General features: G+C 36.3%; 2 protein-coding genes across 3 annotated transcripts in view; one reads left to right on the top strand and one right to left on the bottom strand.

Annotated features, from left to right (window-relative positions):
- lcor (ligand dependent nuclear receptor corepressor) overlaps positions 1-8,606 on the bottom strand; it is a 100,869-nt gene extending 92,263 nt beyond the window's left edge. Inside the window, exon 1 of the mRNA XM_044114770.1 lies at positions 8,309-8,606. Within this exon, the coding sequence (XP_043970705.1) occupies positions 8,309-8,405 (97 nt within the window). The 5' untranslated portion in view covers positions 8,406-8,606. The remainder of the gene's footprint in view (positions 1-8,308) is intronic.
- A 3,541-nt stretch (positions 8,607-12,147) lies between these two features.
- Positions 12,148-14,163, top strand: part of LOC122829876 (MORN repeat-containing protein 4-like) — a 32,353-nt gene continuing 30,337 nt past the window's right edge. For both annotated transcript variants that reach the window (XR_006370447.1, XM_044114772.1), the window contains exon 1: positions 12,148-12,240. The gene's annotated coding sequence lies outside the window, so the exon portion shown is untranslated. The remainder of the gene's footprint in view (positions 12,241-14,163) is intronic.

Raw genomic sequence — 14,163 nt, 5'->3', positions numbered from 1 at the left:
ATTTGCTGACCTTTAGGACCAGGATGGATAATCTTGCACATTAGACCTCAGCCACAATTAGAGGAGGCATTTGCTTTCATTACAGCCCACGCTGTCCTTTCAACCTGCAAAATTAGCCTGAATTCCCTCCAACTAATTCACTAATCAGTAAACAGAAGGAAATTAACTGGAAGCTCAGAGCACCGGCGCAGTAACGGCATGACAGTGATGAGCACTTACAGCTGGCTGAGACCTGTGACCTACAAACCTGGAACCACTGCAGAAACATGATTAGTTTTCAATATTTTACAGTAATAACAGGAGCTTCAGTGGTTCAATCAGCTGAGGGCTTGCAGTTCTTATATGGAATATTTTCAGGATGAAGAAAATAGAAGACATTTAAACGAGAAGGTTTAGCATGGCTGCAAAAGCACAGAGCCTTACCAAATTTATTTGGTTTATCAGGTGTGAAAACAAATTTAAATTCCTCCACTTGAGGGGCCAGTCCACATTTTTCCAGTCGAGAACCGAATCTTTAGAGGAGTCGATTCTCGTCTGTTTCATAGTCACCAGCAAACTGTGCACACTGCAATGCAAAAACACAAAATCTTACCAAGTATTTTTGGTTTAGTTTCCAGTTCTGATGTCTTAGTACACTTGAAATAAGGCTAAATTAACTTACAAATGACTCTTCAGCAAGACATATGAGCTTGTTTTAAATCAATAATTCATTAATATTCATGAAAAAGTTGTAGTTCCATTGGAAGATTATTTTAACAAGAAGTTTTAGTGAAATAATCTACCAGTGGAACTAGCACTTTCCACTGGTAGAAAGTGGAAATATTCTCATCAATATTAAGAAATTATTGACTTAACCTCATATAACTTGCTGAAAAGTTACTTGTAAGTTAGTTTCTTTTATTTCAAGTGTAATAAGACATTTGCAGTAGAAACTAAATTAAAAATACTTGGTAAGATTTTGTGTTTTTGCAGTGTAGAGTGCACGGTTTGCTGGTGACTATGAAACAGATAAGAGTCAGCTTCTCTGAGGAATTTTAATTTGTTTTATAGTCCAACAGACTCTGTTCGATTTGGAACCAAAACCACAACATTTGTTACGTTTTCAATTGGTGCGTTTTGCTTTCACATTGCATTGTGTCAAACGAACCAAACCCTTTAAAGAACCTGTTCACCTCCTTGTCTTGAATCAGAACCACTGAAGGAAGTGACACAAAAACCTCTGAAGACAACTCAGAGCACAACTTCCTTCTTCACAAAATGTGAACAAAAATGGAGTGGTGTCAGATTTTCGCGGTTGTAGAATTTCTCTTTTGTCTATGGTAAAAAATAAAAACATGAGCTAGACTTGGGCGTTGGTTTTGGTTGCATTTACCCAGAATGCCTTGCGCTGTAGTCCACTTCCTGTTTTTGGAGAAAACAGGAACAGGACTGGAGAATGATTTGGTCTCCAGTCCGCTTTGCGTTCACATATACAATCGAACCGCTCCAGAGTTCACTTTGATCGAACCGAGAATAAGGCTTGTTGAAAACTAGAGGTGTACCGATTTATCGGTGACGATTTCCTTAATTTTGGGAGATTGGCCAAAATCGGAATCAGCATGTCAGCCTTTTAAAAGATAGACGATTGACCAGAAAACTGCAACCAGAATTCAATATGTAATCAGAGATCAATTGTGTATTCACACATCCTGAAACAAACCAGGCTCTCTAGGCAAATAACTGGAGTTAGATTAAAGCGGACTAAACAAAGCTGGTGTGAACGCACCCAAAGTATCGAAGTTTCTTGTTGAGTGATGGAAGTGTGGAGAATGATATAAACATCTGCAGTAAAGTGGTTGGCAAAGCTCTACATTTATCAGTCCATCTACGTTCGGAGCTTCACCTCCAGTCGGGAGAAACGGATTGTGAACTAAAAACGAGATCTGAAATAAGTTTCCTCCTGGATCTCTGCTTCTCCACATCGTTGATGGACAAGCAGAAAGCAACGGGTGGAAGAAAAGCAACATCTAATGGCGCTAAAATAACTTAATACAGATTAATTTATTGCTATTAGCCAATTTTTCAAGTTACATTTACTTGAGCAACTTTTTCTAAAACATTGTACTTCTAGGAGTATTTTTACTATGTTGTACTTTTTACTTTTATTTGAGTAATTTTATTATTAAGTATCGCTACAGCTACTTGAGTAAAATTTCTGGAAAGAAATTGATGTTTCAGAAACTGATTTGGAAACTTTTTCTTTTGCCTGATTTAGTTTTTGGGTTTTTTTGTTACTTATAGGAATTGTTGTCCTTAAAATTCCAAAATTTTAACTTTCTTATTTTCCTTTGAAAGCAGAAGTTCAAGTCAAAACTCTGCATTGACAGGCCAGCCTTCAAAGGAAACCAGAAATCATTATGAGCCAGAAAAAGCCGGATCGCTGCGTCTCTTTCTACAGCATAAGGAGCCGATATCAGCTGGTTAACTAGTTATGCTGCAGCCGTTCTGCGCTTCGTTTGTAGCCTGGCAACCATAGATTTAAATTGTTACGCCTTAATAGTGATGGGTGGCGCTTAATGACTGTTTGGGTTTTTCACAAACAGAGCAAGAGGAAATTATAGAAGCCTATTGGCCTCTCAGGGTAAAAGAGATAATAAATGATAATGTTGTTTTGAAACCATTTTAAAGTAACAACGCAAGAACACATTCTCTCAAAGATCAATAAACTTACATTTTTTATGAACATTTAACACTTTAACTGGAAGACATTTTAAACTATAGAAAATAAACAAAAACAACAAATAAAATTAATTTGATGCAGAAAAAATAGAGCTGGTTGAGACCAAAGATTTAAAACTTTTATCATCCAGTTTTCGGTTGAAACACAGAAAAATTATAAATGATCTGAAATTATTTAAACACAGACACTTTTATAAATATACATATCTAAATATCACAAACTTGCTTTATTTTTTTTTATTTTATTTATGCATTAAATGTCTTAATCCGGGACTTGAGTTTGAATTTCACATCACAAACAAGCAAAGTTGGTATGACAATAAAAAAGGAAACCCTTGAAATGATTGAGCTTGTTTTAATTTATCATTAATTGATTTACTGATCATTACAACAGACCTATAGTAGCTTTTTTCCACCCAGCTGATCAGCAGTGTGCAGCAGTAACTTCTCTAGCTGGAGTTGGGTATAGTTTATCATTTATCGTGATAAATTCCTCATTGTTTTAAGATTCTGTCTTTATCGTTGACATGATGTTTAACATACCCTCTGTATTGTTGTAATCAATTGTTTTTAACTATCAATAAACATCCAGACATTTTAAAACACGATTTAATGCAGTTACTGTGAGCAGCTTAGTGATACAAATTACACTTTTTTATGTGACTTGTGTCCTAAAGAAGCAAATTATAAATGTGTTTGTTTGTCAAGAGCAGTATTTGTGTTTGTGAGGCTAATAATAATAATAATAATAATAATAATAATAGCTGCCCAATGCAGTCATAGTAAGTTACCTAAATAAGAAGTAAATAATTCTTATTGTCTGTCACAATAACAAATTGCCGGACTATAAATTGCTCCAGTACTTATTGCGATAAACAATAATATTGTTATTTTGAGACCAATTTCAAGTAATATATTAGCATAATAATGCAAGAACACATTCTTAAATATCAATAAACTTTAAATTCTAATGAACATTTAAAGACAGGAACTGGAAGACATTTTAAATATCCAAAACAAATACATACAACAACACAAGCAACAAAATTAATTATGAGTCTCTGTAAACAAAACTATCCTTCAAAAAAAGGTTTTGTTGAGACCAAAGCACCAAAATGAAGACTTTTGTCGTCTAGTTTTTGCTAAAAATAGAGAGTAAAGAGAAAAACAATAAATCAAGCAAATGAAAATGACTGAGTTTCTTTTAATTTATTATGCAATTAATTGATTTATTGTCTCACTTTTACTGTTAAAATATGTTGAAAAAGCTTTTAAATCCACGTCACCCACCTCTAAATCCATCACATTTAAAAACCTTGAAACCAGAAGCCTAAACCGGCCAACATTTTTTTCCGTCTATTTTTTCCATAAAACCTTGCAGTCAAATCACAGCTTGAAATTCCAACTCATGACTAATAACTTTCAGACATCCAGGCATAATAAGTCTCTTTCTTTTAAGGCTTTAATCAGAGCAAGACCAAACTGTTGCTGCTCTCAGGATCTCGACCCAAGGCGGTCGTAGTATGTTTGGTGAAGTGCAGCGAGTAAAAAACCAATCTGCCACTCACACCTCTCCTTCACAGCCCGTCTCTCTCCAGCACTGCCACAACCTTGCAGCAATCAAATTAGCTACACTCTCTTACCCAGAATATGTGGCACAGGAATGAGCAGTCTGACTATAATTGCTACCAACTAATAATGTTAACCTTTCTCTGGTATATGGGCCCTACTTTATTATCGGTGCAGCGCGCGGCGAGCGCAACAAGACTCGATGTGTCGACAAGCTGCAATCTCACACACCACCACTCTTAATAACAAGGCTCCCAGTAAATGTATACCTGCATAAATGTGTTCTCATGCCACTGGTGTCCATTTATGTCGCTGCATTTCTCTAACATGCATGTTCAGTAATTAAACCCAGGGTTTGTCGGCATGGAAACGTGCATAAATTGTAAATATAAGGAGAAGTAAGAGATGTACGCTTCGTGGCATTCGCAAGAACATCAATGGCACAAAAGAGATGTAAAAATAAACTTTTACAGTTACATCCTGTATAAAAAGACATTTTAGAGGCTTTTAAATATCAAACATTATTTACTTTTTACAGCAAAACATCACTTACTTGTGTGTTGACCAGCAGATAGCAGTAAAGTTGAGATGTTTATAATTGTCATGATAAATGTAAACAAAAGTTCTTAACTATCATTAAGATTTGTGGTGAAAAATGTTTCTGTGTTGAAGCAAAAATTCAAGTTTGAATCCAGTTTTTACTTTACTACAATGCTAACGCTGAACTCAACAGTCTGACTTTAAAAACATTTTAAAAAGGTCAAAATCTTTGGTTTCTTTTAGATTTTGGTGGACAAACCAAATGAGCAAACTTATCTTATTTAAAAAATATATATATATAAAATTTATATGTATAATGTCTTATTTGTTCATAAAGTTGTGTAACTTCTACCTACAAATATGAATCATAATCTATCCAATTAAAAATAAATGATGTTTTTTTTATCCATGTGTTTTATCATTGAGCTGTTTATTTTTCTTTTATCCTACTATAGCTTAAATGTATTTATTTATATCAATTTATATTTACTTTATTTATTTTTATTCTTCTTAGTATTTCAAGAAATATAAGATTTTGGTAATATTTAAGTCAATGTGTATAAATAATAATCCTTATGCTGAAAATTATGTGACTCAATTAAAAACAATGAAGGCCTGGTAAAGTAGAATATTTTACCTTCTTTTTTTTGTGAGGAATTAAATTTGTGAGCTTTGTTAGAACTATGCTACAGATTAAAATTAATTCAATGAGTTTTATAGAGGCTAAATAAAATAAATAAATCAGTATTTGGTACAATTCCAGGCTAAAGAATCACAGTGTTAGCTATTTGATCATCTATTTACCATCAGTTTTTATAGAAAAGTAAATAAAGAAGAGGTGGTTCTTAAATCAAAATGTTGACCAGAACCTTCTCTGTGTGTTAATCCAGAAAACTCTGACTTTCAGCTCAACAGACCTGGATTAGCCATTAATCTCACTACCTCAGATTAGCTCTCAAACAAACATCATGTCGGGCTTCAATCCCACCACCGATACCTGCTGCAGTCGCTGAAGCTCTCGGCCTCAACGGTTGACAAACCGGAGAACGTCAACAAGCAGAGTCCTGAGCTTCACACACGGCGCGATTACAGGCCGGAGCGTCCAGCTGCGAGTTCATTACTGGGCTTTGTGGTACTGGAACACCCTGTGGTACCACTCTGATACGACTGTACGGATTAAGGCTGCACAATAGATATCTTGCAGCGTATTCGTCATATTGGAGCTCCACTTAACCGTAGAGGATGTCATGTGCAGTACTTTAACCTCGCTCCTGCAGGGACTTCAAATCACACTGAATTGGCTGAATAACAATTTTTCCCACTGGTTGCATGATCCACCCTGTTTTGCCAGCAAGTGCGTGTGGCAATCCTTCAAACTGAGCAGTGCATTTTTTAAGAGGACCAAAGTCATCCTTAGGTCCTGTTAACACAAACCCAGTGACCCACTAAATCATTTAAACAGCACTAATCACAGCACACTAAAATGAAAGGAGGAAGGCAGTGCAGAGAAGATATATGTATATATATATATATACAGCTCTGGAAAGACCACTTGAAATGAGAAGTTTCTCTTTATATGTTTGATTTAAAATGAACATTGTTCTTTTATTCTATGAACTTCTGACAACATGTCTCTAAAAATCCAAGCAAAAATGTCATATTTATTTGGTCAAAATAACAAAAAAAGATGCAAATAATGCAAAGAAAACAAGTTCATATTCCTTTAGAAGCAACGATACTAATGTTTTAACTCAGGAAGAGTTCAGAAATCAGAGCCGTGGGCTCTTCATTTTCTCCAAAGCTATATGTATATATATATATTATATGTATATATATATATATTTGCATGGAAAAAAAAAGAAAAGAAAAAATGTCCAACAGGAAATTACACTTTAGTGGCCCCGGCCATAAAACAAATAATAAAAATAAAAGTACACTGATAAGATTTTTCCATGTTTTCAAACAGACAAGTGAGGGAAACAAAAACAGCTTTGATAGATCTAGAAGCTTTAAATCCAACACAAAAACATACTAAATTACTGTCTATTATGTTTAAACACCAAACATGGTGACATTTAAACACATTAGGAGAGTCAACCAATTGAAGGTTGGACAATTTTAAACTTCAGCTGACCGATTAGTGCAAAATAATGGTTTTGTTTTTCCTTGCACTTGTGACATTTTGCAGCACGTAAAATGAAGGTCACAGATTCCCAAAAACACTTTCACTTTCAAACACCAACATCTCACCCATTCGCACGTCATCTCAGAAATACATTTTTTGAAATATGTCGACAAATAAGCAGTGAATGTACCGTGCATCATCATCATCAGCCACGGGGGGTTCTGCTTCCCAAACCACAGATTAGGAGTGAAGAGACAAGAGAGCGAGATCAGTGTTTGGATTATAATCTCACCAAAACATCAGGGAAAGTCACCGTAACCGGATTAAACAGAGCTAATGAAATACATAATGCAAGTGAGATCTGATGGGGAGGAACTGAGAGATGAAAGATGGCTGAGGATTAGGGTGGCAAGACCTCCCAAAATAAAATCCAAGAGAAGCAAAGGGCAGAGCAGGAAAAGGTCGGGAACCCCTGCGCTCTTTTCTTTTTTCCTCTCTTGGATGGACAAAGACTGACACACACCTCTACTTTTATTCAATCACTTGTGTTTAATTTAATCTAATCCACAGAGTTTCATACTGCATCCATCAACAAGTCTTTGTCAAAAAAGAAAGAAGGAAAGAAAGAAAGAAAGAAAGAAAGAAAGAAAAGCAAACCCAGAAGGGATTTTTTTGTGTTTTTGGTTTTGTGTTTTTCTTGTAAGCCACGTGTGCCTGAAGATCACTTCACCCCTAAAAATGATTTTCACTGACATTTCCCCCAATGCAGCAATGCGCGCTCCCAAAAGCCGATTTCCAGGGCAGGGGAGGAGGGGGAAGCTGGAGGGGGGCGTCCTCCTGTTTGGACACGGAGCGCGAGCGCACCGCCCTCTCAACAAAACTCTGTGCGGGGGCGCGCGTGAGCGGGCACGGGTCAGCCATTGGCTGAAGCGCAGCTCCATGTGCACACGTGACCTGCACTGCTTAGCTACAATAAATAAACTGCTACGAGGAGGAAAACGAGTTCAAATTGCCTCTAATTGATGCAACTTTCACTGGAGCAACGGGACGGAATTAAAAAGGTCGCAAATGCAGCGGCGGCAGGTGAAAGAACCCGGACCGGGTTCTGGGTGAAACCGAAAACTTACGGCTGAATACATTTTTTTTTTCTCCTTTGGAGAGGTCCGGTAGGAGGCGAAGAGCGCCACGCAAAAAGGAGAAAAAGCGCTTTAGAGACAGCCATTAGGTTTGCCACCCCACATTACGGTGCCGGTTTTGCGCTGTCCAGGCTCCAGCTGAGGCAGCCGGAGGAAAACACCGCCACCGCTACACACCACAGCCACACACACGCGTCCACACTATTCCAAGCGGGCTTACCTACACAGTGAATGAGTTTGTGCCTCCAAGAGTCAAGTTCCTGCCGAAAGCCGCGCCTCTCTATCGTGCATTGCTGCCTTTTGCACAGACTCGCCATTTTCTATCGGCCCCTCCCGTGGGCGCGCACATACTGCTGGGTGCTTCTCTGCGCGCACGTCACCGGTGGATTTTATTCTAGGGCTGGGTGGAGAGAGATATGAGGAGGACGGGGCTGCAGCATCCCCCTTTCTATGCCGCTGTTTGTCCCACCCACCTAAACTGCCCCCTCCCCTCCGCGTCTCAGCATCTCTGCACGAGGATCGGCTGCCATTGGCTGCTTCCGTGGGATGTTTGTTTTAATGTACAGCCACGGAGTGTGCCACATGGGCGCCCGTGCGCAAATTTTCTCTTTCTCTCTCTTTTTTTTTTTTTGGCAAGGCTTAAACCTGCTGCATGTGTGTCAAAGGGCGAGGGTGTGCCGTGCCGTGCCGGAGATTTAAAATAAAGTGTGTGCATTGTTTAAATCAGCATATGGGTTACACTCTACCTGCTCATATGGGAGTGAAAAATGGGTGCGTGAGAAAATATGTCGCACCTTTCCGAACAAAAACGAGTTAAACGCAAAATGTATACGGCACACTTTAGTGGGAGGAAATATCATAACTCCACGTGTAATTAGTTATTTTATGATGGTCTTAAATGTATTTAGTGTGAAGCATATTTACAACAACTCTAAATATACAACCTTTAAACATATAGGTTTATATAATGCATTGTTATAACTACTTCTGCTTATTTAACTGTAATGTTTAAACTGAACAATTTTGCTAAGTGACAACAAAGACTTTGTTGTTTGAAAAAGTTCTAACTATCTATAGTAATATTAATAGCATACTTTTTAAATAATACAATGATAATTGCTTCAAAAGGCAAAATTTAAACAAAGACATGTTTAAGTAGAAAAACCAGGAAAAATTATGTGAAGTAGTAAGAAAAACTTAATTATTGTATATAAAATTATTATTATTGTTGTGGTATTAATTTCAGACTCTGAACTCACCAATTACACTTCTTAAAACATAATCTGTGGATATCCTGGCATAAAAATGGTAACAAATGAGTCTAATAATAGTAGTAATAATAATTAAAAATATTAACAGTAAATATTCATTTTGGACATTTCAGAAATAACCTACAAAGAGCTTCAAAGTATCTAACAGAAAATTAAAAATGTAAAAGCAGTATAACTTTAAAAGCAAAGGCATAAGTAGATTAATTATTTAATTTCCTTTTGCGATCAATAAAGTGTCTTTGAATCGAATTTAACTGAATTAAAACAATCAATAAAATACAATTTAATACTTAAATCTCAATTAAATGTTATCTTTCATTTCAATGTTAATGTATCAGCATGTCTTAATGTCTTTATGGAACATATTTCTTTTAATTTTGCTTCCTTTTAGCATTTATTTTTATTCCTCATCAGCATTAAAGCAGAAGTAAAATAAAATATAATATTTTAACTCAAGTGTTATGACTTGCTCCAGTTTTCTCAATTTGCCTGGAGAGGAATTACTCACAGAATCCGTGAAAATATTTTCTTACCATCCTAAATACTATGAACGCTGCAGGATAATGCAATAAAACACCGATTGGACATGATTACAAATAGTAAACAGAAATAATCTGCGAAGAGATTTCCAAACCATCTGAAATGAACAACTTATTGCTCCATCATTTAGGTTTTAAATGACCTGCAGCCAAATTGGGCTTTCAGCTCACATAGTGGCATGTATAAACTCTAATTTCCAGTTTAAAAATCTAAGTTAAAAACATTTAATATGTTCATATCTGAATTTGCCAAGTCTGAATAATTCAAATGGGGTAATTATTAATTATTGTATATTAATGCACAGTTTGTTTGTTCTTTTACCCACTTTTTGTAGAAACTCAGCATTTAAACAACATTTTAAGTGAAAACCCAAACCCACTCTAAAATTTAAATTTAGGTTTGTGTCATGAAAATACCTTACATTGGGTCAAACAACATATGTAAGTTTAGATGGTCTTTAGAAAGATGAATGTTTTAATCCACCGGGATGGGATTTCTGTGCAAAACTTTTTGAGATGCCATCAAACCATCAGAACTGCTAGTTAATGGTTTGTTTCTGCATCTTCCTCTAAATAAAAAAGGAAAATTTTAAAATAAAGGTCAAAATTGAACATTGAACATATTTTTAATTTCAACAACTTCAGGCGGTCCTGAAGGTTAAATTTCCATCTTGGATTTGGGAAATATCAAAAATACATATTGAATAGTCAATAATAGTGATTAAGGTTTTGGTTGATTCTTTTCCAAACCAAGTTTGGAAAAACCTCAACTGTACAAAATAATTATTTCAATCTGGTTCAAGCACTAGCACGGTCGGGTTAGGTTTCCTCTTATTTGTTTTTTACATTGGAGTAAAAAACAGAAAAATTCAAACAAAAAAGAAAAACATAATATTTCATTATTTAATTAATTAAGCAAGCCACAGACCCAAAGACCTAACTGTGGCTCCAGAGCTGGTGGTTTCAGACCCCCGGAATACCAGATTAAATCTGATCTTTATACTTTTAAAGCTAAAGGTTTATTACCTTAATTTTTGTTAAACTAAAACTCTGAAGGTAGAGGATTAAACAGTTTATGCGCCAGTACATAACAAATAAATTTTGTATTATTTCTTCAGTAAAAGGGCCATTAAAGAGGCCAGGACCAGGGGCACAGGCCCCCACAGCCCCACCATCTAGAACCGCCCATGTGTTCAAGTTGAAAATTTAATAAAATGATTTAAACCTACAAAACCCAAAGCCACTGGGTTAAAACAAAAACATCAGCACACATTTTATTTATTAAATCATAATAAATCAGCCTTATGATTTATAAGGCTGTGTAAGCTAAATTAGGTTGTTTAACTGAGTATTTTTAAAATGTAAAACATATTTATGGACTTTAGATCTGCTTGTTTCATCTGTGTAGTAAGTTACAAAACTACAGAACTCCATTATCATATTGGCATTCCATAACTACATTCATCCTTTTTAGATGCCAGAACATAAACTCTATTTCAGCAAATATTTTTCCACCAACACTGTTTATAACTAGCACAACAAAGACATTTCTGATTTTATTTCAATAAATTAAACACTTATTTAATTTAGTGAAACGACACAAAAGCTGTCGTGCACGCTAAAAGCATAAGGATGTAAAACATAAGGAGAACAATGGGCCTAAAAAGCATGAGTCTGTGAAACTGGAATTAGGCTGTGACCCAGTGTGAGGGGATTTAAGGGTTTTCCCCCAGAGTAAAGAAATGAGGCCATCTGTGTTTTGTTTCATTTGGGTCACCTTGATAGTTTCACTAAATTAAAGCCTTCCTGGTGCTCAATCCATACTGCTTTCTATAGCCACCTCAGCGCAGCTGTTTTAGCGCATTTGGTAACCCATAAATCAAGTTCCATAAAACTAGCGAAAAACCGCGGGCCTAATCACCAAATTGAAACCAGAAATGACACCGAAACATTAAAGGGAATCTTGCTTCCGTTTTATAACCCAACAGAGATGGTGGGAGGCACATAAAGAAAGACAAAAAGGCAAGGGCAAACGCTTTCACGAAGAAGCACTTCGGTTAATTAAGTCATTGAACCCGCTGCCCTCAGCAAAGATGTCTACTGCGGAGAGCTTGGAAACCTGCGGGCGGAGCCAATGAGCATGAAGCTTGAGTTGAGGTGGGGTAGAAGCAGCCAATCAGAACGGGGATCTTTGGAAGACCACTGAGGCAATTCTTAGGAAGAAAACATGAAAGAGAATGGGGGGGGGAACGGCTTAATAGTCGCAGAGTGGAGCAGATGAAGTGCCGCGTTGTTTTCAGAGATGTAGAGAGAAGGAACTGAATGTCTCTTTAATTAACCAGGTAAAGCGTTTCCTTTATTTCTCCAGGTATGCTCGCGCTGTGTGTGTGTTTTGTGGTGGCTGCCAGCGTCATGCCGGCAAAATGAGCGGGATTAGGGCACCGTTACTGTGGCAACATTAGATGGAGGGATACACAGCACTCCTCCCCTCTGTTCTGACGCCGGGCCTGATCCAGAAAACCAGGCCTGGACGTTTACTTCACCACTGAGCTCATTTAATGCTTGTATGCCGCCTAATTGGAGATGATAAAACAACAAAAACGACAATAAACGCGTATTTTAATCAGATAGAAATCTCTCTTTACATTGCCGATGAAGCAGATGGAAATAAATGAGTAAAAATATCAATACAGGAATGAAAGAAAGCCGAATTTCTTAAAGCAACCATACCTAATTAATATACAATGGTCTGTAACAAATTGTAGTCAACAATATTTGAAAACAAATAATTCAATCAATAAATCGTATCCACACACATTTGTATGACATCAAATAAATAAATACTCAATCATACCTAGAAAAAGTAAAATCAGAGAAACTGATCATTTATGTGGTCTCTTAATTTTTTCCAAAGCTATATGTGACCTTAAATTGTTATGAAAAATGCAGTTTACATTAATGTAACTTGAATCCATTTGACTTTGAATCGTGTCTGACCCTTTGAAATAGGCTACTGTCTCTTTAAGAAGTTCCTACCCTTATTTGGCAGTTAAAAATTGGACAGTTGCACTAGTTGGGCCAAATTCCCTTCAGCTTCAACTAATGCGAGAAGCTGTATGTCACACAGTTTAATTTGCAGAAATTCTGAATTTGATCAAAATGAAAATAATTCTGTCTTGTTATTTTGGCATTTTGCAAATAGAAACCATTTTGGAAAACGCTAACTTAACTGAAACAATTAAAGTTTAGGCTGATTTTATGTCAGAAAAATGGTTACATGTACATGTAAACCAGAGGTGGCCCTTTATTTGTATAAAGCTCCATCTAAATAAATATGTGGTCTGTATGGTGGTAAAGTTTGCAGTCCTGAGTACAAATCCCAGCCTGATTCTTTCTGCAAGGAGTTTGCATCTTCTCCCTGGAGTTTGCATCTTCTCTCTGTACATGCTCAGGTTCTCTCCAGTTACTCTGGCTTTCTCACACAGTTCAAAAACATGGCTAGGTTCATTTAAATTGCACTCAGGTAATTCAAATTACCTGAGTGCAATTTAAATGACCTACTATGGATGGTTGTTTGTCAAGTGTGTCTGTTATTTGGTAAAACTGTCACCATGTCATACTAGTTTGTTATGAGACAGATAATCTATGACGAGATCAATTTCCTCCACCTCCTCCTACTGGCGTCTGAAGAAATGGACCATTCAAGATGAAAAACATCTAATCAGATCCAGTCTTAGTGCTGTCAGTCATGCTCATGTATGCCAATGTGCTAATGAGACATTAGCATATTAGCACGCCATAATGATGTGCTCATTAGCATGATGGCAAAGAAATAACTTTACTGGAAAACTGTATATTTGCCGCCATTGGTAGCCATGCTAACTAGCCTTAGCATTTACGACAGGCTACGCTATTCGGAAGAAGTTGTAGAATAGCATAAAGCAAAATAGAGGTCGCAAGTAGCATGTACGCAAGAATTATTAACAGCTCTAAGACCCTCCTCCTCCTCGTTCTGATTGGTTCTTTCCGACCAAGCAGTGTATTTTTGTAGCTAGCACTGGGAGAAGACAGGAGTTTTTTTCCCCACAGATTCTCTGTCTCATACTGTACTGTGACGACGTGGTAACAGTTTTAACAAGTATGTAAAAAACATATTTATATATATATATATATATATATATATATATATATATATATATATATATATATATATATATATATATATATATATATATATATATATATATATATATATATATATTCAA

Source organism: Gambusia affinis, linkage group LG04, assembly GCF_019740435.1.
Source record: "Gambusia affinis linkage group LG04, SWU_Gaff_1.0, whole genome shotgun sequence".
In the NCBI taxonomy this organism is placed as follows: domain Eukaryota; kingdom Metazoa; phylum Chordata; class Actinopteri; order Cyprinodontiformes; family Poeciliidae; genus Gambusia; species Gambusia affinis.
The sequence above is the reverse complement of the archived record's forward strand: the minus strand, read 5'-3'. Positions and strand labels throughout refer to the sequence as shown.